The 25,588-nt window shown below is 47.1% G+C and overlaps 1 protein-coding gene across 4 annotated transcripts; it reads left to right on the plus strand.

Annotated features, from left to right (window-relative positions):
- Positions 1 to 255: 255 nt before the first annotated feature.
- MLKL (mixed lineage kinase domain like pseudokinase) lies at positions 256 to 23,968 on the plus strand. Of its 4 annotated transcripts, none has more exons than XM_058279719.1 (11): positions 256 to 435; positions 7,250 to 7,718; positions 10,699 to 10,773; positions 12,008 to 12,188; positions 13,979 to 14,076; positions 15,100 to 15,235; positions 17,909 to 17,990; positions 19,793 to 19,944; positions 20,144 to 20,193; positions 20,443 to 20,583; positions 23,289 to 23,968. In XM_058279719.1, exons 2-11 carry the CDS (start codon positions 7,262 to 7,264, stop codon positions 23,336 to 23,338), a joined length of 1,422 nt encoding a protein of 473 aa, XP_058135702.1. In that variant the 5' UTR covers positions 256 to 435; positions 7,250 to 7,261; the 3' UTR covers positions 23,339 to 23,968. The 4 variants fall into 4 exon arrangements, with proteins under 4 accessions (XP_058135702.1, XP_058135704.1, XP_058135701.1 ...); XM_058279721.1 differs by having other exon boundaries at positions 7,260 to 7,718; XM_058279718.1 differs by having other exon boundaries at positions 256 to 411.
- The last annotated feature ends 1,620 nt before the right edge of the window (positions 23,969 to 25,588 follow it).

Consider the following 25,588-nt stretch of genomic DNA (forward strand, 5'->3'; position numbering starts at 1 on the left):
AGTGCAATGAATGTCTCATGATGATGGAGGAGGTGGTTGTTATGGGGGGAGGAGTGGCGGTGGAGGAGTGAGGGGAGGGGGGTGGGGGTATATGGGGACCTCATATTTTTTTAATATAACATTAAAAAAATAAAGATAAACAACAACGACAACACACACAGACACACACACACACCATGATTGACATCTAAACAGAAAGTTATGCCGTGCTTCTAGAGGAAGTGACTCCTCTCCCATAGACCCGGCTCTTCCCTTCCGTCTCCCCCCACTCCACTCTGGGTGGGGAGGAGCCGCTCCAGCGCCTTCCCTCTCGCTGCCAGTTTTGAGGCCTTCGCGCCCTGCGACCCCGGAGGACAGGGTCTCGGAACGTCTTCCTTCTGCACCCTCGGCCCAGAGCGGAGGGCGCGGCCGGTGAGCCCCTCCCCGTCGTTCCCGGTGGGTTCGGGAGGGCGGGGTGCGGGCAGCACGGGTCGCAAGGGCGCTGCGCGGCCCGCAGGAGCCTGTCCCGGGAGCCCCGAGGGCGCGGCCCGCAGCCTTCCCGCGGACCCCGGGCCGGCGGCCACCCCCGCGGCGCGCAGCGCGGCAACTGCCGTCCGACGCCGGCCTGGGGGCGCGCGTAGACACCCCGGTTTCCCTTGGGGGGGGGAAACACACGGGGCGGCCGCGGCGCTGCAGGCCACGTGTCGAGACCCGCACCGCCCGCGGCAGCGCGGGGCCAGCCGCGGAAAGCGGGGCAGGGGGCTCGGGACTCCCCGGGGGGCCTGGCGCCCCGCGCCTTCGCCCCTGAGCAGGGGGCAGTCGTCGGAGAGGAGCCGGGGCAGGGTCTGGCTGCACCTGGGCACAGCCCACACTGGAGGTGGGTGGAGGGCGCGTCCCGGGCGCGCGCGGGCCCGGGGACCGGGCATACCTGGGCGGCCGCGGCGAGCCGGGGCGGGGAGCAGATTTCCTGGAACTCAGGGCCGCGTTGCTTTCGTTTCCTCGCCGCGATGGTGGCGTTGGCTCCTGGGGTCTCTGAAATGGGGGGGGGGGGGGGGGGAGGTCAAGGAGGGGCAGGGGCTTGGGAAGCCCGACCCTAGAGAGACCGGAGCTGGGGTCGTCGGTGGGGACGTTTCCAAAACTGATGACCCCAGTTCTTAAGCTTTATGCCTTCCTCCTTTTCTGGGGAGTCACAAGGAGGACAGCCTGAGGTAACCCTCTCCCCAGGAAAAAGATATCTGATTACCTTTTATGTATCCAACTTTTTGGAGGGGTGGGGTGACATTTTATATTGTTACTATCACTTTAAGATTTTTAAATTTTTAAAATAAGTCACTTCTTTTCTCAATGCTACACTCTAAGTGACATGAACATATTCTTATTAGAGTTGTTAGCGATTTGACACTATTATAAATAGCTGGTGTGAGTAGCTTAGTGTACCTCTAGCTACACACACGCAAGCTTTTCTATAGCACAAGACCCTAGAAGTTCAAATTGCGGAGTCTAAGTACTGTACGAATATATTTATATTCCTTCCAGCCCTCTAACAGCTTTGTCCTATATTCAATTTGTGCTTTTAACTTGCCTATTCTGACACCAACCAAAAACTATTCTAGTTATTGCAGTTTTTAGTACATTTTAATAACTTACAGTGAAAGTCCCTTTTATCAATATCTAAAAATTCCTGGTTATCTGTACTAATTTCCTTTCTCAAATGAGCTTTAGCATCATTTATTTTCTTTCTTTTTTTTAATTTTTTTTTAAGATTTATTTTTTATTTATTCTCCCCCCCCCCCCCCCCAGTTGTCTGCCCTCTGTGTCCAATCCCTGTATGCTCTTCTGTGACCACTTCTATCCTTATCAGTGGCGCCAGGAATCTGTGTTTCTTTTTGTTGCATCATCTTGTTGTGTCAGCTCTCCGTGTGTCCGGCGCCATTCCTGGGCAGGCTGCACTTCCTTTCGCACTGGGTGGCTCTCCTTACAGGGCGCACTCCTTGCACATGGGGCTCCCCTACATGGGGGACACCCCTGCGTGGCACGGCACTCCTTGCGCACATCAGCACTGTGCGTGGGCCAGCTCCACACGGGTCAAGGAGGCCCAGGGTTTGAACCACAGTTCTCCCATGTGGTAGGCGGCCGCCCTATCCATTGGGCCAAGTCCGCTTCCGGAGCATCATTTAGTTTCAATTCCCAAATATACCATTGCGAGTTTTACTGAAACTGTATGAAAAACAGGTTAACCTTTGGGATGGATTGCCAAGTTTATCATTTTTAACCTTCCAGACAGAAATGCGACATTTCTCTGCATTTCTTCGAGCTTTCTTTTGTGTAACCTTCTTCATTCCACTCCAGCACTTTTCCTGTAAAATGTATTGCTGGATATTTTTTAACTGTTTGTTTTTATGAATGGGATATTTTCCCTCTTGTCTTTTCTAATGAGGAATTGCTGAGATATGGCTTTTTGATGAGGCTGTAATAAAATCATCTAGATCATGTCTTGGAGCCACAAAGCTGAAATCCACAATGTTCCTTGAGCAACACTTTCACAACTGCTTCTGTCTCAAGTGGACCAAAGAAAGGTGGAAAACCCTTTGCCCTCATGGCTCCAAAGAGAGGCACTGGTTCAGCAGCTGGGAGGAGCTAAGTGCTCAGATCCTTGGAGTCTTCCTGGGAGTGCCCTAGGAGTGCCTTTACCTGGTACCTCCCTTGCCAGATCAATATAACTCGAAGGCAACAAAGATGAAGGTGTGTCAATTGGTTGCTTATGTGATTTCACTTTTGCCCGGAACTTACTCATGCTTTAAAACCAGATTTGGCTCAAGCTGTTACCAGATCAGTAAAATGGTGATACTTGCACTACCTATTCCACTGAGCTCCTGAGAAGATTATGTTTGTTTAAAAGTACTTTGAAAACTGTTTAATGGCCTTACTATTTGATGCAACCACTCTGAACCTCAGTGTCTTCATCTGTAAAGTGAAGATGACCTCAGTGGACTTGTGGATCTAAAGCACTTAGCATGTAGGAGGTGAAAAGAGATTTGTCATCATTGGTCTCATCATTCATTACTGAACTCAGTTGCCTTTAGTCGCAAGACCAGAAAACATGAGTGAAACTGGCTTAAACAATTAGGAAAGGGAAACGGATGTGGCTCAAACAGTTGGGCTCCCGTTTACCATATAGGAGGTCCAGGGTTTGATGCCCAGGGCCTCCTGATGAGGGCAAGCTGGCCTGTGCGGTGACCTGGCCCACACGGTGTGCCGGCCCACTCGGGAATGCCGCCCCACACAGGAGTGTCCCCCCATGCAGAAGTGTCACCCTGCACGGGAGTGCCAGCCGACGCAAAGAGCTGGCACAGGAAGGTGATGCAACAAGAGACACAGAGGAGAGACAATAAGATGGAGCAGAACAGGGAGTTGAGGTGGCCCAAGAGAATGATCACCTCTCTCCCACTCCGGAAGGTCCCAGGATCGATTCCCGAACCACCTAATGAGAATATAAGCAGATACAGAACACACAGCGAATGAACACAGAGAGCAGACAACAGGGGGGAGGGGATGGAGGGTAGAGAAATAAATAAATCTTTAAAAAAAAAACAATTAGAAAGCTTATTGGTTCATGTAACTTGTATCTGAGAGAGAGGGTAGGCTCAGGGTCAGTTCAAACCAGTGGCTCAGTGTTGTCATCAGGAACTCAGATTCTCTCCTTCTTTCCTTCCTGCTATGCTCACGTTAGTCTTATTCCAAGGCTTTAGGATGGAGGCTCCATGCTTTCTCACCCGTTTAGAGGAAAGGAAGGGGTTGAGAATGAGAGGCTCCTCAGGAAGCATTCCCCTCCACACAAATCAGCTCAGGTGCCCTGTCGTTTTTTTTTAAGATGATTTTATTCATGCCATTGCAATAGGGAAAATACTCACTTTGTGGAAGAAAGGGAAAGGGCCTGGGGTTTTATAGAGGCAGGTAAACAAGGGAGTCATCTGTCAGTCTAATGGAATTTTTTTTTAACTTTTTATTTTGAAATACTTTCAAATTTACAGGACACTTACAAAAATACTACAAGCTCCATTCAGAGATCTCCAACATACCCCTATCCCCCAGATACCCAGATCGACCAGTTATAACATTTTGCCACAATTGCCATATCATTTTATCTACCCATCTATCTGTCTACCTCTCAATCCATTTTCTGAACCCTTGATGTAGGCTTTGCACATCCTGCTCCTTGGACACTCAATTCTGCCACGTCTATTTCCTAAGAACAAGGATGTTCACCTTTGTAATCCTTCCAAGGGCAGTGATCACGTTTAAGAAATTGAACATTGATGTAAAGCATGCAGTCTATATGCCAATTTCTTCACGTGTCCTAATAATGTCCTTTTGAGCCTTCTCCCCGCCCTTGTTGGAGCCCATCTAGGATCATGTATTGCCTTTTTTTTTCCCAGAAGGTACCACGGATTGAACCCAGGACCTTGTACATGGGAAGCAGGTGCTCGGCTACTGAGCTACATCCACTCCCCCACGTATTGCCGTTAATTGTCATTGTCTCTTTAGTTGCTCTTGCTTTTTTATTTAATTGTGAGAACACATATACAACATAAACTTTCCCATCTCAACCACTCCTCCCAAGCATGCCATTCAGTGGGATTAGCCACACTCACAATGAGCCATACCCTCACCACCTTTCCTTACTAAAACTTTCCCATCTGCCCCGACAGAAACCCTTTAACACCTAAGCATTAACTCCCCACTCTCCCTGCCCCTACCCCTGGCAATTTGTGCTCTACTTTCCATATCCATGAGCTTGTATATCTTCTGATATTTCCTTTATAGATACATGGGGCTTCAGGTGCCCCTTTTCTGAACCAGTCACTGTAACGAACTATTAGGAAATCTCTGCTGGCTTAGACCAGGGTTTTCTCAACTCCTGCACTATTGACATTTTGAGCTGGATAATTCTTTGTCATAGTAGCATCCCTGGCCTCTACCCACTAGATGCCAGTAGCATCCTCCTCCCCATCATGGCAACTAAAAATGTCTCCTGAATTGCATGTCCCCTGGGGGGAAAAATGATCCCCAATGACCAAGAACCAGTTTAGAGTAATCACTGCTCACCTGTGGAGTCAAGGATGGGGTTACCTGCCCCACGAACACATTGCCAAATCAGAGAGGAGGAGAAAGCTACTGAAAATCTGAGTAATAATAGGAAGTAGGGAAATGGATCAGTGTCCACCCCGATTCCTCTGATCCTCAAAAATGTCAGAGTCTTGGGGAAGCAGACGTGGCTCAAATGATAGGGCTTCCACCTACCATATGGGAGGACCCAGGTTCGATCCCTGGGGCCTCCTGGTGAAAAAGAAGAAGAGAGAGCATGCCCGCATGGTGAACCAGTGCCCACGTGAGTGCCTGCATGGTGAACCAGTGCCCGCACAGCAAGCCGAGTGTCCACATGGTGAGCCTATGTAAGTGAGTCACGCAGCAAGATGATGATGCAACAAAAAAGAGATGGAGAGGAGAGTCAAGGTGAAGCTCAGCAGAGACTGGGAACTGAGGTGGTGCAATTGACAGGGAACCTCTCTCCACATCAGGGGTCCCCAGGATTGAATCCTGGGGAATCCTAGAGGGGAAAAAATGAGAAGAAATGACAAAAAGAGAAACAGATACAGAAGATCACACAGTGAATGGACACAGAAAGAACAGCACAGTGGGAGAAGGGGGAGGGGGAATAAATAAATCTTTAAAAAAATATATCTGAGTCTTTAATGCAAATACCTCTGAGACAGATGGTACTTATAAAATAATATCTTATTGATGCATAAGGCAAGGGGGAGGGTAGAACAAATTGACAGTGCACTATAAACACAACACAGAGGTCTAGGGGTGAAAACTAGGGAGGCAGGTAGGCCCAGGTATTGGGAAAAGAGATAGAAAGGAAAATTTTAGATTGACAGAAGCCATCTTCTCTTGTCATCCTGAATATCCTTGGTTGGCTATGGCCAAGTTTGTAACCTGGGGTTCACAGGCAATATCCAGTTGCAGACACTTTTCATTTGGCCCACACAGTATTGGCCTGCACAGTTGTTAAAACACTTCTTGACATGGTTGCAGTATTTAAAGTCAACAGATTTAATGTAAAATCCCTATTTCTGGAAAACCAGAAGATCTTCCACCCCTGGGCTCTCCTTACGAGCGACACTTGGCAACTGCTGGGTAGCCCCTGCCTTGTGCATATACACTGTTTTTATCTTAAAGGACTAAGAAACAAAGCGGTCTGTTCTTTGTACTCTTGTCTCTGTCGAAAATGGGGAAATGAAAGGTAGACCAGGAGGTCCACATGCTTCAAGGAAAATAGGAGGAAGCCTGTTTCTTTGTGGTGGGAAAACTTATTCCCAGCCCAGCTCACTTCATTCATTTGCATTAGCTGCCTGGTGTCTGTTCTTTGGCAGGATGTATTTGTTAGAGTAGGCTAAACCAAAGTAACAAATAGACCCGGGACTATTATCCCTCAAACACAGAAGTTTCTTCCTCACTCACATATCAGTCCACGGCAGATGTTCCAGGTCCGTGGGCAGCTCTCCTCCAAGCAGTGATACAGGGACCCAAGTTCCCTCCATGACCCTGTGCATCCAGGTGGCGGAAGGGCAAGAGTGTATAGAGGGGACAAGCCTGCCTCAGCAGAAGCAGCACGTATTACCTCCTCGCACACCTCAGTGGGGAGAACTAGTCCCACGGCCACATCAAGCCACCAGGGGGCACTGAGAGATAGCGTCCTAGCTGGGCTGCCACTTCCTGTCTACAGTTCTGTTACAAAGGAAGGGCAGAACCGAATTTAGTGGACAGCAAGTCAGCTCCAGCCCATGTCAGAACGCTAGGGAGACTTCTTGAGGCACTTATTTTTATTTATTTATTTTTTGCTTAGTTTTTTTTTGTTTTTTTTTTTAATATGAGGTCCCCAAACCCCTCCTCCCACATCAACAACTTCTTTGATCATCTTGGGACATTCATTGCATTTGGTGAATACATTTTGGAGCTCTGCTGCACCACATGGACAGTGGTTTACATTGTAGTTTACACTGTCCCCCAGTCCACCCAGTGGGCCATGGCAGGACATACAATGTCCAGCATCTGTTCCTGCAGGACCACCCAGGACAACTCCAAGTCCTGAAAATGCCCCCACCTCATATCTCTTGAGGCTTGTAAATCACAGTCACCCTTGCTGCTCCCTTCCTCAAGGAGGTGAGTGTGCAGGAATTTCTGGAGCTTAAACAAATTCCGTCAGTCTCTTCCAGGTATGGACTACTTGGGGCAGATCATCAACCTGGGCGAGCGCATCTACAAACAGTGTGAGGAGATGCAGTACTGCCGGAAGCAGTGCCGGCGCCTGGGAGGCCGCGTCTTCGGCCTGCTGCAGCCCCTGCAGATGCTGCAGGCCCAAGGAGAGAAGCAGCTGCCCGCTCCACTAACCAAGGCTCTGGGCCGTTTCCAGGAGGCCCTGGAGGCGGCTGAGGCACAGATAGAGAAGTTCAGCAAAAAATCCAATGCCTGGAAGTTTCTAACTGCAGGGCAGGACAAAATGCTCTTTAGTGAGGTGAACAAGAGGCTGAGAGATGCCTCGGAGGAGCTCTCGCTGCTGCTCCAGGCCGATCAGCGGAAGCTGGTTGCAGACATCCTCCATCGAGCCTCCTGGCAGCAGGAGGATCAGCAGGATGCCGAGGAAGACAGGCGAGGCTTCAGAAATCTGGAAAGGCGTAAGTTTTTTTCCTTGCGGGGGGCGAATGGGGGCACTTGACTTGACTTCGATGCACTAAAAGAATAAGGAGGATGAAGAGGTTTGCGCAGCTTTTTATACCTGTGGCTCAGAACTCCTCATATCCATGGCCCAGATGTGGCGGGGCCGGCAGAATTTGGGCGCGCTAGGGGGAAAGATGATACTGATGAGTTTCCTTTGCCTTTCCATTCTCTTTGACACAATATGTGAAATTCTAGAAGCTCGTTCCTTCAAGCCTTAGTTGTCCCAGACCCTCAGTTAAGATGTAAATTGTCAAGAGAAAGAACTAACTGAGCAAACATAAATTGAGCATCTAAACTAAGAAAGTCATTTTCGCTAAGGCCAATGAAAACCATAAAGCAGAGTAACAAGATAGAAGGTAACAATGGGTACAGAGACAGTAGTCAGGGAAAGCTTCTCACAGGGTGACGTTGAAATGGACACCTTGAATAATGAGAAGGAGCTAGCCACAGGAGGATGAGGGAGGAGAGCATTCCAAATAGAGAAAATCGCAAATGCTAAGGCCCTGGGATAGAATTAAGTATGGCATGTGCAAGGAACAGCCAGAAGGCTAGAGAGGCTTTGGTATAGTAGGCAAGGGAGGGAAAGTGGTATCAGATAAAAGTGAAGAAGTAGGTCAGGAATACAGGAGCCAGCTTATGTGGATCCTTGTAAGCATGATGAGCGTTCAGATTTTATTCTTCAAGCCAGAGGAAGCCAGTGAAGAGCGATCCTTAGACACAGGCCCATCGTGAATTGATTTGCATTAAAAGAAAATCGCTCTGTTGTGTGGCAAATAGACTGTAGGATATATTAATCAATTATCGCCGCACTAACACTGCACAACAAACCGCCCCAGCAGTCATGAATTCTCTTGCTCACAGGTCTGTGAATCAGGTGGGGTGCGGCTGATCTCAGGTGGGCTGGGCTGGGCTCCAGGCTGCAGGCCCACTTTGGGGGGAGGAGCTCTGCATGTCTCCTGAAGCCCAGGTTGCAGATGCAGAGTCTCCAGGAAGGGCTCTTCTCCTGGCAGAACTGCAGGAGGGTAAACCCAACCTTCCAGCTGGGCCACGCCCACTAACATCCCATTGGCCAAAGCGAGTCACATGGCCGAGCCCACCGTGAAGGGACAGGCAAGGACAGTCCAAGGCGCAGGCAAGGGTGTGGATGTCTAATCCTAATATAAGGGAGTGAAGAATTGAGACCCATTATTCAGCCTGCTCCAAGGGGCAAGAATGGAAATGGGAGCCCAGTTAGGAGACCACTAGAGGCTAGCAGGAGATGACAGTGACTTGAATTAGGGTGGCACTGATGGAATTAGTTGGTCTTAGCAGAGGGCAAGTCTCTAAGGGGATAAGACATGGGCTGGGTTGGAGGTGAGGGAGAAGTGGAGCCAAGGGCCACCGAACAAGGAGGAGAGGGATAAGGATGGACACGAATGGTCTCATCCCAGTTGTGCAGAGGCTGGGGCTGTGAAGCCCAGACCTTCTCTCTTAAAAGGATTGGGGCTGAGAGAGAGAGGTGAGGAGAGGGGGAGCCTTCTGGGTGCTGGAGCCCAGAGGAGTAACTGTTCTGCCTCCTCTGTGGGTAGGGTGCTCCATCCCCAATCAGGTCAGCAGGAGGCACCGAGCGGGACAGACCAGACCTGTTAGGGACCCAAGAGCAAAATAGGTCCTCTACTGGGATGACAGGAAAGGAGGCATCTGTAATCCCCCTGCTGAGCACCCATGGCTAAGGGAAAGTATCGGGGATTGGGTGGGGGTGGGAGTGGGGGTGGTGCAGAGAGGCTGCAGGGCAGTGTGGGCTCAGGCTTCCTGCTCCCCAGTGCTCCCTGACGGGGTGGCGCGCCCATGCATGTCATCCACATGGGAACGGGATTTACTTTCTACTCTCCCTTAAAAAGTTTGTAAGCATTCTTTCTTAGGGTAATACCTTCACATAGTTCAAAATTCAAAAGGTACCAAAAGGGCACAGGGTGAGAAGTAAATCTTCCCCCACCCTTGACCTCAAAGGCCCCTGTTCCCCTTCCCAGACACAGCCTCTCCTTCCAGCTTCTTGAACAGCCCTCCAGAGACGTAGGTCCGTTTTGTTGTTGTTATACAGTCAGAAGCAGAGTAAACCTCCTGTTCTGCTTCTTGCTTTTCTTACTAAATAACCTTGACCGTTGTTGCCCAGGAATGTCCAGAGTTGTCCTGAGTTCTGCCCTATGCAGGGGCTGGAGTACATGCAAGCAGCCCCCATGAGTGGACGTTTAAGTTTTGCCCAGTTTTTCATACTGTGTTATCTTCAGGAAAAACTCCGAGAAGTGGAGCATTTTAAACTTTGCTAGAGATTGCCAGACTGTCCTCCACCAAGGTCATTCAAACATCACTCCTACTGACAGAGTAGCAGATTGTCGTTTTCTCCATACTTTTTTCATTAGAGACATTCCCAGCTTTAGCACTGAAGGTCTCATGTCCCAAGGACCCCTCAGTCCTGGGCAAATCAGGATGATTAGTCACCCTAAATTGTGTGTTATCAACTTCTAAAAATATGTCTGAGTCAGGATAGGAGAGATGGTTAAAAAAAGAAAAATGAAAAAGCTCAGCCTCTTAAGAAACAGAAGTTCCAGGCCAAGTCCTGGAGAGCCTCTGCGGCGGCCAGCCCCAGCGGCTCCACCTCCCAGGATGCCTTCCACGTTGACACAACATCCCGGGCTCCCAGGGCAGCCAGGTTGGAGTGCTGAGCAGAGTCCATGTAGTCTTCCGCTGGGAAGTGGCACATGTCATTTCTTGGCCAAAGCAAGTCACACGGCCATCCTCCAAGGCATCTCCTGTGCGCTTAGACTAGGACACTGGATGTTGGCAAGCAGTAGTAATTCCTACCACAGTGGATAGGAGAGTTAAAAAACTGCATTTCCATGTGGTTTCAATTTTCATTTCTATTTATCAAGTATTTATTACTCTTTTTTCCCCCCACAGAAAACGAAAATATAGAAGCTTCACTGAGGCACTTGCAAAGCGACGTGAAAGAAATCATTGAAACCTTGAAGCAGCGTAAGTTATGTGTCCTCCTGCTTCTGACCACCCCCACACAAGAGATCTATTTTCTGAGAACTCCGGCTTCCCCACCACCCACCCTTATCCATGTTTTGTGCCAGGTGGCTGAAAGCAGCCCACGGGTTTTGGGATGTGCTCATGCCTAGCCCAGGCTTCCTCCTATAGAGTAGCATTAGAAGGGGCTTCTTGACCACAAGATATCTTCTAGCACCTTTCAAAGTGCTAAACACTTCCTCTGTAAATAGAATCAAAGCTTCAATTCACTTGCTGAATTCTCAAGAGGAAATTCAAATCAAAATTTTAAAATGCATATTCATTCACTCATTCAACGAAACTCTGCCTTATGCCAGAGTCTGTTCATAGTGGGCACTAAAATGAATGCAGAAACAGGAAGCAGATTTGGCTCAACTAATAGAGTGTCCGCCTACCACATGGGAGGTCCAGGGTTCAAACCCACAGCCTCCTGACCTGTGTGGTGAGCTGGCCCACACGCAGTGCTGATGCGTGCAAGGAGGGCCGTGCCACGCAGGGGTGTCCCCCGCATAGGGGAGCCCCACATGCAAGGAGTGCACCCCATAAGGAGAGCCACCCCATGCGGAAAAAGTGCAGCCTGCCCAGGAGTGGCGCTGCACACACGGAGAGCTGACGCAGCAAGATGACACAACAAAAAGAGACACAGATTCCCAGTGCCGCTGACAAGAATACAAGTGGGCACAGAAGAACACTCAGTGAATGGGCACAGACGGCTGGGGGTGGGGTGGGGAGAAATAAGTAAAAAATAAATCTTTAAAAAAAAAAATGAATGCAGAGAAGGACACAGCCTTCAGGGAGCTCACGGCCTTAGGGTAGGACAGGGGAGGGAAAAGATAGACGTGAGTAATGGAGCTAGGCCTGAGTATGGAACCACTAGAGCTAAATGGCCAGAGGAGACGAGATCCTAGATGCCCGAGTGCCAAGCTATGTGGAGGAGGCAGAGGGAGAACTTCGAGAGGAGGGAGACGGGTCGGGCTGGGCGGAAAGGAAGTTCATGATGCATTTCTGCCAGCCTCCAGCGGGGTCTCTACCAGTCACTCTAAGGCACTGGGCTTACCCGGTTGAGTCCATTGGATGTTCCAGCCAGAGCAAGAGGTGGGGACCTCCGCTCTCACATGCCACCAAGAACCTCTTCCCTTGGGATGCCCTCCTCAGCTCATTGGCCCTTTATTCTCTTTTCTCCCACGGCTGAGGCCAGATTTTCAGAAGCCCCAGAAGAAGCTTCCACAGGAGCAAATCAAGGAGATTGAGAAGAAGCAGATTTCAGGGTCTCCATGGAAACTGTTAAGGAAGACTGAATTCAGCACCCTTTATAAGGGAGAATACCACAAATCTCCAGTGGCCATAAAAGTGTTCAACAACCCCCAGACCAGCATTGGGTAAGTCATTCTCTGCTATAGATCATTTCATTTATTCCCTGTAACTCCCCAGGGCCTTTTGCTCCACTTATAATGGGGAAACCTGGGCTCCAAAAGGTTAAATGCCTTGCCCTCTGCTAGTAAAGAGCAGAGTCCAGACTTCAATGCATATTTTCCAACCTCAAAGAGTTCTTTTTTTTTCATGTGTTGGTGTATTTTTAAAATGTATTTCCTTTCATTCCTGTTTCTCAGTCCCCATCCCCTGCATAGGTAATTCTAAGTCTGGTATGTTCCACGTATCTTTTTGTTTGTATGTGTTCTTGCAAGATGTATGTTATTATGTGTGCCTGCATTTTTAATTTTCATACATGGCGCTTTGTTTTATAGCCAATGCTTACTTTTCTTACCTTTTTTCGCTCAGCAACCTATTCCATGATGCTACTTGTATATGTAGTTCTGTCCTACTAATTGCCATCCATGGTAGAGGTACACATCTTGACTACTTTTCTGGTGATGGAACCCAGTCTTTCCAACTTTCCACCACCAAAAATAATGCCTCCATAAATATCCCTTTGTGGAGCTGTACGAGAATTTCTTTGGGCTCTATTCCAGGGGAGGAGTGATGGATGCTAGGGTATGCACATATTAAATTTGATCAGGTGCAGTCAGATGGCTTTCAGAATGGCCATGTGCACCTCCGCTCCTACCAGCAATGCATGAACACTTGAGCGCTTCAGTGGTAGGCATCTCCACCAGGCCTTGGTATTAACCTGCTTTCTAATTTGTTTCAACCTTGAATTTACAAAGTGGTATTTTACGGTTATTTTAATTTGCATTTCTCTGTTTACTAAGAATTCAAGCATTTACTCACCTGTTTGCTAAACAGCTATTTGGGTTTCCTCTTCTGTAAATTGCCTGTTCATATCCTCTGCCCCTTTTTACTGTCACAGTTGCTGTTTTTGTCTTGCTGATTTGTAGAAGACCCTTGTTTACTGTGGAAATTAACCACTTGGCAGTTTTAGACATTGCGAAGGTCTGCGCTCCACCTTATCTATATTTTTATTTTGCCCATGGTGTCCGTTATCAAACAGACAGCTTTAATTTTGGTGTAATCAAATCCAGCAAAATTCCTCCCTTTCATCTGTGCTCTTGGGTTTTGTTTAAAAAGCCCTGCCCCACCTCTAGGTCACAAAGGTATTATATATTGTCTTCTATTAACTTTACAGTTTTATTTTTCACATTTAGGTTTTAATCCATGTGGAATCCACCTTTGTGTGTGACGTTTTGCAGGGTCTATTTTATGTTTCACCGTATAGTGAGTCGGTTTTCTCCACATCCAATATCAAATAACCCATCCTTTCCCCACTGATTTGTGGTGCCACATGTATTGCATACTGAGTTTACTCATGTGCAAAGACCTGGCCCTGACCTCTCTAATCTGTTCCATTGGTCAATTTGTCTGTCTTTGTGCCGATATTGTACAAAAACTTGGCCTTTTAGTTTGCCTAGCAAAATCAGTTAAAAAAAAATTCTACTAGGCTGTGAAATACCGAAAATAGGTCAGCAAGCCCCACTCTCTTCGTCAACACTTAGGGACTAACAGAGTGAGCCTTATGCTTTCGGCGGCCCGAGCACATCTGAAGGGCTCCACGCCCTGCCCTCACGGCCAGGCTCTGCTCAGCGCCGTCTCTCAGCCCTGGCAGATGCCATGGCAGCTTACCCCCCACGCACTCACAGAGGGTCCCTGTATTAAATGTCCTCTAAGGGACCTTCCAGTTCTGAAACTCTCGCTTCCCCTCTTACTTCCATAGATTCGTAAGGGATACTTTCAATAAAGAGATCAAAACCATGAAGAAATTTGAATCTCCCAATATCCTGCGTATATTTGGGATTTGCATTGATGAAACAGGTAAGAAGTGCTTCTGGGTTTGGCCATGCCCTTGAAGGTCTGGAATATAACTTCTGTGTTATAACGCGTTGCCTTCTTGAGGAACGGAAGGCATCTACAAGGGATCATCACCACCAGTACTAATTTTTTTGCATCCCAAGATGCAAGTTCCCACCTCCTTTCAGGAGAGCAGTTAGCTTGCACTCAGTCAGCCACAGCTCCTCCTGCCATCCCACTGGCTTGAAGCTGGGTGCCCTTTGTGGCTGTGAAAGTTACAAATCTGACTGACCCGAACAAGGGTCATTAGTGCAGTTCTAATCCAAAAGTGAAATTTACCTGCCTCTTTACCAAGAACCTTGTGTGTTAAGTTCTGTTTTATTTTTACTTTTTGACATGGCTGCATTTTCTCCCACAGCATGGCCTCTCCTGCTGGTTATGTTTTGCTGCTCTTGTCTACAGAGAGGACAGAGCAACTCCTGTCTTATCCCCTCTGGAGGTTTCTCCAGAGCCTCAGTCCCACCTAATTCTGGAGCCTAGAATCCAAATCCAAAGGAAAGCTTCCAGTGATGTTAGTTGGGAAGGCTGACATGTGTCAGTTCTCACGTCTCAGGCCTGTGGCCTGAGACCTCAGCTTCTTGTCTGAGCTGCCCCGAGCAGCCCCTGCCAACTGGGCATCATGCACTCCTTCCACGTGAGTCCTGAGCGCCTCCTAGTGAGCACAGTGTGAGCAGAGAGACCCATTTCCTGCCCTCTTGGGGCTTACAGTTGAGGGGGAGACGTTACTCAAATAACTATGCAAACAAATGTGGAATTATGACATGGCAACTACCCTGAAGAAGAGGGAAGGGTACTGTGGAGGTATTTGGCCCAATCAAGGAGGTTGGGGAGCAAATTGTGTGAGATGGGAGTGGGGTGGAGGGAAAAGGGGACTCCCAGCAGAGCAGAGCCAAGCCTTTCTCTAGAGAGTGGGGGAGAGGTGGGCTGTAGACAGTAGGAGCTCTCAGCGGGGCTGCATCTTCATGGCATTGGGCTCTTTTCCGCCAGTGTCTCCGCCTCAATTCTGCATCGTCATGGAGCACTGTGAACTGGGGACCCTGAGGGAACTGCTGGACAAGAAACAGGACCTCAACTTTGGTGTGCGCATCCTCCTAGCCCTGGGGGCAGCCAAAGGCTTATACAGGTACCACATTGGGCGAAGGGCTCCAAGAAGAACTGGGTGGGCCTGTCTACCCCCCTGGCAATCCCAGAGATGAGGGAACAGGCCAGAAGCCCCAGCTAGTCTCCACTTCTACAAGTTGTTTTGCCCTTTACTCTGGTTATAGCGCCTTGGATAGGAGGGGAAAAGGAGGCTTACCCCAGTGAGCACCAGCTCACGGAAATGGGTGTTGAATTTAACGTCCAGACCGCTCTTGTGGAGTCGGAAGGGACTCACTCTTAGAGTTGCCAGATTTAGCAAATAAAAATACAAGAAGCCCAACTGAATTTAAATTAGCAAGAATAGTATTTTTGTGTATGTCTCAAATATTGCATGGGATGTACTTATACCAGATTTCAGATAAACTATTTTAGTAGTATAAGTCCTATGCATGTCCTGGGCAATTTGGTGCCATGCTTATACTAAAAATTATGTATTGGGTATCCTGTATTTATCTGGAAATTCTACCTACTCCCACATGCAGAGTCTGTTTCTTTTAGCCCAGAGGTCCCCAATGGTCGCAGAACATAGACCATCTTCCTGTTTTTTACCACATCCCCAGTACCACCATAATTATTTACTTAATATTTTTCTTTAAAGTGACTCATGTGTTTTACTTAAACAAAGTATAAGAAAAGGAAGCTTTCTATTACTATTATAAATTGAAAAACGCTATCACTTGCCACAAATGCTAACAAAACCAAGTTATTAAATTGGGACCAGATGATGCTGCCTGCCAAAAGCTCTGTGCTTCAGACCCACATTCTCTTTAGCAAAGGGGATAGGGACAGATTTAGAGAGATACTCGACACACCCAACACCAAACTGAAACTTTCTCCTTGATGTAATCAAAAAGATTGGAAATAAATTGAAAGGTGAACAATGTTCCCACTGTACTCTTGCACGCCACTGCAGCCCATACTTTTGGAAATATTTTCTTACCTACTTATTTGCAATCAGAAAGTGTATTTTTTCTCAACTCCCCTAAACCAAGGGGTTTTATGAGAAGTAATTTTGTACCCTGCAGTGGATGTCGCTAGAGCCCTGCCCGGGTTGTCTTTGATCCATTTTTAACAGCCCTGCCTACCCATCCCCAACCCGGCATGCTTTGCTGCTGACAGCTTACAGCTGCAGCCTTCAGAGGGCTGTCCTTGGTCATTGGACCCTTTGCCCTTTGACAGCTGGAAGTTTCCAGGAGTGTTTTATCTGTCTCTCTAGTCTGTAGCCATTGACCTGCGGGTGTGGGAGCCAAAGTCCAGCTCCTTGGCCCCAAGCCAGCAAACCCTGAGAACTCCAGAGTCAGTCCCACGGGGGATCAGGCTGAGGCTGGAACTCCATCTGAAGTCACTCCCTGGCTTGAATTCTTCTTCTCCATCCTGCTTCCCCCACTCCCTAGCCGGCTTCTCCTGGGAGTGCTTTTATAAAAAATTTTATTGAAGTATATTATTCATAAATGAACACACATAAACGATAAGTGTATAGTAAAAGTTGTGAACTTACAAAACAAGCATGTATAACATCCTACCATGTACATCACCCCACCACAAATACTTTGCTTTGTTGTGAAATATTTGTTACAAATTATGAAAGAATATCATCAAAATACTACTACTAAGTACAGTCCATATCTTACATTTGGTGTATTTTTCCCCCAACCTACCCTATTATTTTTAAAATATATTTCTATTACAGAAGTTGTGAACTTAACAAAACTATCATGCACATGTGTAGAATTCCCATGCAATACCCCTTCACCAACATACCACACCATGATTGGACAATTATGAGATAATATCGTCAGACTAGTACCACTAACCATGGTTGATAGTGTACATTTGGCACACTTTTTCCATACTCCCTCATTACCAACACAGTACATATTTGGCATTGATGCAAGAATATTACAATATTGCTGTTAACCACAGTCCATAGGTCACACCAGTTGTATTTTTCCCATGCTTCTCCACATTCCCACCATCCTGCAATAGTGATGTACATCCGCTCTAGCTCACAGAAAGACACTCTTGCATCTGTACCATCAGCCACAGTTCTCATCCACCTCTGGGTTTACCATGTTATTCAGGCCCTGGATTATTCTCTAACTTCCTTTCCATTGACATTTACATCCCTAGACTATCCTTTCCAGCACATTCCCATTTATAAACCAGCTGCTACTCACTATAATGTGTTACCATCAACTCTATCCAAGTTAATTAAACTTCTACATACATTAAGCATCAGTATCTGGGAGCACTTTTTGATAAAGCCCTTATACCCAAATCCTGGGCTCATGGTCTGCTTCTGGGAGAGTCCAACCCAAGCCGAGGGGCTCTGTGCCTGTGAGCTGGTGAGAACCCCAGCCTCACCTTCTGTCATAGTCAGAAGGGTCCTAGGCAGGCATCCTGCCATGCCTCTGACACTTGGATCTGCCCAGGCAGAGCGCCTGCCTGAAGAGACACCCCTGAGGCCAGATCACACACCCTCCACAAGGGCTGCCGGGCCCCTTGGACGATGGACACTTCAGGTTGCAAATGAGCTTTGCACAGTTTACCTCCATCTCTCTGCAGTTCTGACCAGCCTCACTTTCCCAGTACTGACTGCCCAGCCCCTTAAGAAATGCACAGAGGCCATTAACGCTCTCTGCCTTTGTCATGTCAGCCTGCACCATTCCGAAGCTCCCGAACTCCACAGAAACATCAGCAGCTCAAGCTTCCTGGTGACCGAAGGCTACCACGTGAAGGTGAGTGAGGCCTTCTGGGGGCTCCTCAGGCCAAACCTTTTTGGTGACTGGGAGAGGAACCCAAGTGTCCCCAAAAGACTGGGCCTGCTTGTGTCTCTGCTTTTGTTTTAGAACTGTGCTCAACTCTTCGCCCTGCCTGGAGAGCCTTCCGTGGGTCCACCACAGGAGGGACTTGATACTCGCTCCCTGTTCCAAGGCCCACCTTCCCTCACAGCCCACTTGGCCAGAGGGGCTAAGAGTCCTTTCCCCCTGGAAGCCTGCACAGCACTTCTGTGTCTCTGCAAGATGCAGCAGGGACTCTCAGGTCCAACCAAACATTCAGACTCCCACTGCCTCAGGCTATGCTTGACTTTCAGTCCATGAGAAGGATATTCAGGAAGCACAGCTGGCCAGCAGGGCAGCACCAAACGCTCCTCTCCAGTGAGCACCTCACAGCTGTCCATACAGGGGTCCAGAAGATATTCTCCTTGTCTCCCACTATCCCCCAGTATGAGAAAAAGAGACTCCCATCAGCTGGGTTCTGGGCCATCTGGCTGAGAAGCTTCATCAGCTGCAGGAGCCGATGTCTTTTCCTAAGAACTCTGGAGGCATAGCTAGGGACGTGCCTCTTCTAAGGGTCACCGCAAAGCACACATCCCTATCACCTCCCCTCCCAGTCCAGAAGTAATTTACCAAACAGCGGTCATTTTATCATCAGTCATATTGCTTAGAACCTTTATCAGGTTTCCAGCGGAACAGAGATACAAAGTTAACGGAAAGGTCAGATGATCATACGGAAGAGGAAAGGGTTTTGTTAGCACGATGTCCACAGTTCCCAAATGCTAAACAAATACTTTGTCATCCATAGCTGGTTTTCTTTCCTCAGGCCTTATGAGTGTTAGGGATGGCCCTCAAGTAATGGAAGAGTGTCTTTCTACCCTTTGGGTGCCTTTCCCCTTTGTCCCAGAGTACTCCGCCTCCTGCCCCTCCCCGCACTGGTCCTCATCCCACCTGACTGTGACCTGTCCTACTCGGCCTCTCAGCTGGGGAGTCTAGGGTGGTGCTTGATGTCAGAGAATGCCAGTGCTCAATTACCATGTGAATGAGTGAATGAATGAATGATGAATGAGCCTCCAGAGCCTCTTCTCTTAACGACCTTGACTCTGGCTTTGGGTATGTGGCTGAGTTTGCGCAGATGGTGCCATTGACACGAGTGCTTTGTGCAAGGATAGCATCCACCCCCAATAAGTGTGCTGCAGCTACTTTAAGAACAAGTCCCTGGAGTTGTCTATCTGTACTACAATAAAAAGTAAAAAAAATAAAAAATAAAAGAAATTCCAAAGACACAAGCTGGCCACTCTGCGGGGTCTGGTAGAACAGAGGGGATGCCCCACATCAGTTTTTCATCTGCTTCTGGGGGAAAGTGAGCCACGCATGGCTCTGAGCACCCTTCTCTGCCCTCACGGAGCAAAGTTAAGTCTTCAGCTGAGAAAACCCTGTATCTATCACAATCACACTCGCAACAGCTATAACTTACCAAGTCTCACAGATGCTTGATAACCATTATCTCTAGTAATCTGCATTGCCTCCAGCCCTATTTGATAGAGAAGAAATCTCTCTATGTTTCTCTGGGTCATTGCACTGTAATAGGTCGAACCTGTAACATCAGCCAGACAAGCAGCTGCACAGGCAGAATGCGCCCTGGAAATAGATCCCGAAGGGGAGACCATGCCCTGACACTTGTGTGTAACACCATCCTCCTGCCCACCCACCCCCATCCAAACTCCTGTTCCTTTCTGCCTCTAAGTTTCCTCTCTATCTAGCTTGCAGGGTTTGAATTGAGCAAAACGCAGACTTCTATCAGTCGAGAAATGAAGGAAAAAGAAGCAGAGAGAGTCCGTTCTACAGCCTACATTTCACCTCAGTTGCTGATAAATGTGTATAATAAATATGACGTAAAAGCTGAAATATACAGGTACGTTCACGTTCTGGTGCAGAGTCTAACTCAACGTGAAGAGGACATGAAAACCCGGGGCAAACGCCACCTCTTCTTGGCTCTGCTGAGCGGAATTAGATGGTAGTCCAAAAATTCACTGAGTCTTCTGGAAATGGCAAGAGGGGTGTGGGGCCAGGGGAAACTTGTATGATTGTTCAGTTTCTTGGTTTTCTTTTAGCTTTGGCATCGTCCTCTGGGAAATCACCACTGGGAAGATCCCATTCGAAGGTGACGAGTGTGAAACCTGGGTCAGATGGTGCTGGCTGGGGTCGGGTCCCCTTCCCATAGATTAGAAAATCCCCATCAGTGCCCTTTTCTCTGATGTAAGCACCACCTAAGCTGGTTAGGAATCCTTGGAAGCGCTTCCATTTTTGCAATGCTGAAAGCCCTTGGTTCTGATGCCAACCAGCAGCATCCAGAGATGTACAAGTGCCAGGGCAGGTTTTTAAGGCTCTCATCCTCTTGTTTCCATGCCAGGCTGTGATTCTAGGAAGATCCACGAGCTGGTGGGTTTGAAACAGCACCAGCAGCCGCTGGGTGAAGACTGCCCTCCAGTGTTGCAGGAGGTCGTTGAGGCATGCCTGGCCTACGAGCCCTCCGGGCGGCCCTCTGTTGATGGTACAGTTCTTTCTGCTCTTTCCACAGTCCAGCTCCAGAGTGTGAGCCCCATACACCATTTCACACCTATGAAAGAGTTCCCTTTTACAAGCTCTGAGGCAGGGGTTCACAACAGGGGCTTATTTTGCCCTCCTCCCCAGGGGACAGTTGAAAATTGGGGTTGTCATAATTGCAGGGAGGTGCTCCTGGCATCCAGTGCATAGAGGCCAGCTGGGGATGCTCTTCAGTATCTTTCAATGCACAGGATAGCCCCCCACAACAAAGAAGTATCTGGCTCCAAATAGCAACAGGGCCGGGTGGAAAAACCCTGCTCTAAGGTCAGTGTTTAGTCCAAAGTGGGTTGGAAGGGCAGATTCCTTTTCTCCAGCCTGTTTTCTTTTCCTCTCTTTCCTTCCTTCCTCTCTCCCTACCTTCCTTTCTCCTCTCTCCCTCCCTCTCTTCCTCCCTTCTATCTTTTTTCCAAGATCCTCAGGATAAATTATTCGACTGAAACTTTCATCTCTTCATGTGATAAGCTGCGTCTTTGTAGCTTCCTTGCATCACCTCCTTCCCTGGGAGCTCTCTCATTCTGGATCCACATCTTCCAGGCTTTCCACAAAATGCCAGACGGGAGAGTGGTTCATGCAGCACAGCTGGATGGGGCAAGTGTTTCCACTGAAGTTGCTGCCGATTTAAAAGACACCAAATTATGTTTTCCTTATCTTTATTATATACATCTACTATAGAAGTGTATAAAATATATATGTGCCATTAGAAAAATCATAATAAAAGAATATCAGGCATCCATCCAACCCCTGGTTAAGGGATAGAACATTGCCACTAATTCAGAAACCACCTGTGAGTCCCTTGCTTTCCACATTCCTCTCCCTTCCCCCAGAGGCAGCCCCTAACCTAACTTTTATAGTAAAAAGTTATTTTTAGTTTTGTGACCAATGGACTCTGTATTATATGGTTTCCCATGTATGGGGAATTTACATGAATATTATCATACTATATTCTACCGTGACTTACTTCACTGGCTCAACGTTATGATTTGAAATTCATCCAGGTTGATGTGATAGTTCCCAGCTCATTCATTTTCAGTGCTGTATAGTAGTCCATTAGATAAACCTGCACCTTGTTTATCCATTTCCCTCTTGATGGACATTTTCATTGTTCCAGGACTTTGCTCCTAGGAACTATGTTCCTTCAAACATTCTCATATGTGTCTCCTGAAGCACACATGTAAGAGGTCCCCGCGCTGCAGACCTAGGTGTGGAGCAGTCCGATTATTATTATTTTTTTAAAAGATTTATTTATTTATTTAATTCCCCCCCCCCCCCCCCGTTGTCTGTTCTCTGTGTCCATTTGCTGAAATTGTCAGCTTCTGTTGTCGTCAGCGGCACGGGAAGTGTGGGCGGCACCATCCCTGGGCAGGCTGCACTTCCTTTTGTGCTGGGCGGCTCTCCTTACGGGTGCACTCCTTGCACGTGGCGCTCCCCTACGCGGGGGACACCCCTGCGTGGCAGGGCACTCCTTGCGTGCATCAGCACTGCGCATGGGCCAGCTCCACACGGGTCGAGGAGGCCCGGGGTTTGAACCGCGGACCTCCCATGTGGTAGACGGACGCCCTAACCACTGGGCCAAGTCCGTTTCCTGTGAAGGAGGAAATATCTTGGGAGAGGAAGCAAAGAAACAGAATCCAGCCTTCTGAGGCAGTTCCCCAAGGGCATCCTCACTACTTACAGAAGGCTGCGGCACAAGGACTATTGGTCAAGACCTTCTCACAGGTGGCCCATTAGAAAATGCTTTAACAGAGACCTGAGAAATACACACACCTCACCCCTCTCTTCCCTCCACTCCTGTCCCTACCATTCTGGGGGAGGAATTAAAATTGTGGTCTAGCTTCTAAGTGAAACTTCCTCTTTGCCCCTGCAGAGCAAAGAGTGGTGTCAACAGTGCTTCCTTTTTTTTTCTTTAAAGATTATTTATGTTTTATTTATTTCTCTCCCCCACCCCCAGTTGTCTGCTCTCTGTGTCCATTTGCTGTGTGTTCTGTGTCTGCTTGTGTCAGCAGCACCCAGAATCTGTGTCTCTTTTGGTTGCGTCAGCTTGCTGCGTCAGCTCTCCACGTGTGTGGCACCATTCCTGGGCAAACTGTGCTTTTTTTTGCACTGGGTGGCTTTCCTTACGGAGCGCACCCCTTGTGCATGGGGCTCCCCTACGCGGGGGACACCCCTGCATGGCAGGGCACTCCTTGTGTGCATCAGCACTGCATGTGGGCCAGCTCAGAACATGGGCTGTGTTTGAACCTTGGACCTCCCATATGGTAGGCGGATGCCCTATCCATTGGGCCAAATCCCCTTCCCAACAGTGCTTCTTGACAAGGTTTTCCTCTACTGCAAACTCTTCTTTGTCTTCTTCCTCCCTCTTCCAGGCTCCTTTCCAATCCAGGGTCCTCCTGGTATTAGAGAATCTAATACCGGAGACAAATTCACATTAAGATGTGAGTTCACCCCTCTGATGGGGTATTTGTGTTTTAAAAGTTGACCAACTGAAAAGAGAACTTCATTTCACAAAAGTGTGAAGACATGTGGTAGAATTTTAGGCACCAGTAGGATCAGCAGGGTGTGCAGTTTCTACAGAAAAAGCATTTCTTTTTGCTTCTAGCTTGGCTGTCAGCTCCCTGCCATTGTCTAACTAACTTTCTGTTCATACATTCACAGAAATTTTAACGAAACTATCTGCCTTTGCTGAGTCATGTGTTGAAACCTAAACGGGAGAGTCCTTGGACAAGAAGCTGGAAGAGGCTCAAGTTGGACATCTCTCACCTGGATGCTTTGGCATCAAGTTATTTACTGTTGCAGGGAGGCAGCATTTCTCTGTTAAAGATAACATAATTGGAGGCAGACATGGCATATCCCACTCTAAATGATACTTTCAAAAATATATCTCTGACAGTAACTGTAGCAGGTGACTTGCAAAATATATCTCTCTCTGTAGGACACCTCTTGGCAGTGTGAATTGCAGCTCCTCCCATCATGAGGAGGAGTCTGTTTGAATCCAGGCTGGCATTGTGAGTTGCTTAGTCCAGTAGAATGTGGAAGAAATGATGGTGTGACACTTCCAAGCCAAGTGACACTTCCAAGCCTAAGCTCCAAGCAGCCTTACAAACTTCCAATCCCTCTCTTGGAACCCTGCCCAGCCACAAACAAACTGGGCTAGTGTGCTGGAGATAAGAGACCACGTGGAGCAGAGACAAGCTGTCCCAGCTGGGAACATACTCGACCAGTCAGCCACAGTCACATGACTGAGCCTAGTCAAGACCAGAAGAACCATCCTGCTGAGCCAAACCCAAATTGTCCATCCACAAAATCATGAGCTAAATAAATGATTCTTGTCTTTAGCCATTAAGTTTTGGAGTAATTTGTTACACAATAGTAACTAAGCAAAAACTAAGCAATTCTTCCTCTTGCCCATTGAATTAAGTACAAACTGCCCATTCAGATACCCAAGGCCTTCTATCTGTGGCCCAAACCTGAGTTTCCAGCCTGAGGTCCCAGAGTTCTCCTACCAGAGATTGCAAACTTTAATGCCTGAAGGGTACTTCAGCAAAGAGAAGAACTTTGCTGAGGACAGCCTCTGCTGAGCTCCAGCCTATTTTTATCACATAGAAACAAGATTCCAAGCTTCCAGAGATTTCCAATTTGTTAAAAAAAATAGCTGGATATTCAGATTTCTCTGAGAATTTTCCATATTTTAAAGATTGGCAATTCACTAAAATTTCTTTTAATGCTATCTGTGTAGGACAAACAAAATATGTTAGCCCAGGAGCTGTCAGTTTTTAATCTCTGCCAGACTCAAACCTAAGCTTCCTGCACATGGCCCATTCGTTTCTAATTTTTACACTGTTGCTCATGGTGTACCTTTTGCCTAGGATACACTAATCCCAACCTCTACACATTGAATTTTTTATTCAGAATTTATGCCAAATCATTCGACAGCAAGTGGGCTATCCCAGTCACTGAGGAGATAACAGTAAATAAAATTCATTTATTGTTTATATTCTGGTAAACATCTCTGGGGAATAAAATTATGGCTGATTTATATTCTTTTTTATCTTTTACTCATCTTCAGTTTCTATTTTTAATCTAGAACTTTTTTTCTGTAAGTGCAGAAGAATAAGCAGACAGGTTAAACATTTTACATAACTCTTTTCTATCATTTATCATCAGGTACCACTATTTTCACCTTTAAAATCCTTGTTCTCCTTTCTATAGGAGTCCCAGTGAAAATTTTCCCTATAGATTAATCATTCACAATCTGGGCACACCCAAGGCAGAGATGGATGGATTATGAAACGAATAAAGCCTTATTTTCTGGTCTCCTCATTTGCACAGCTTATCTTCCATGACCCTATACTTAATTTTTCCCAAAATTTATTCATAAAAAAATTTCAAATGCACAGAAAATTTTATAGAACAATAATTGTACTCTGAACCACATAAAGTCTACACCTGACATTTTACTTTGCTTTATTACATGCTATCCAGCCTATCCATGCCTCTTTCTATCCATTAATCCATCTTAATTTTCATGCATTTAAAAGAAAATTTCTTCTATTGTTTATCTGTTTTCTTCTTTCTTGATTCTGCTGTCATCTTTGCATTTACTTCCATTTATTTTGGATTTACTTTGCTCTTCTTTTTCTAGTTTCATAAGATGGAACCTTTTGTTGTTTCTGTACATTTCTCTCAAAACATAGCTTTAATTATATTCCACAATGTTTGCTATACCGTATTTTTATTATTTTAAAGTATTTTCAACTCCTTATTTGCTGGTGGATTATTTAGAAGCAGGCTGCTTAATTTCCAAACATTTGGATTTTTTCTCAGATAACTTAATGGTACTTGTTGATTTCTAATTTAACTTCTGTATATTTTAATCCCTTAAATTCAATGAACCTTATTTTATGACTCAGCATATGATCCGTCTTGTTGGACATATGTGAACAATTGCAAGGAAT

The sequence above is a fragment of the Dasypus novemcinctus genome, chromosome 18 (assembly GCF_030445035.2).
Source record: "Dasypus novemcinctus isolate mDasNov1 chromosome 18, mDasNov1.1.hap2, whole genome shotgun sequence".
Lineage (NCBI taxonomy): Eukaryota > Metazoa > Chordata > Mammalia > Cingulata > Dasypodidae > Dasypus > Dasypus novemcinctus.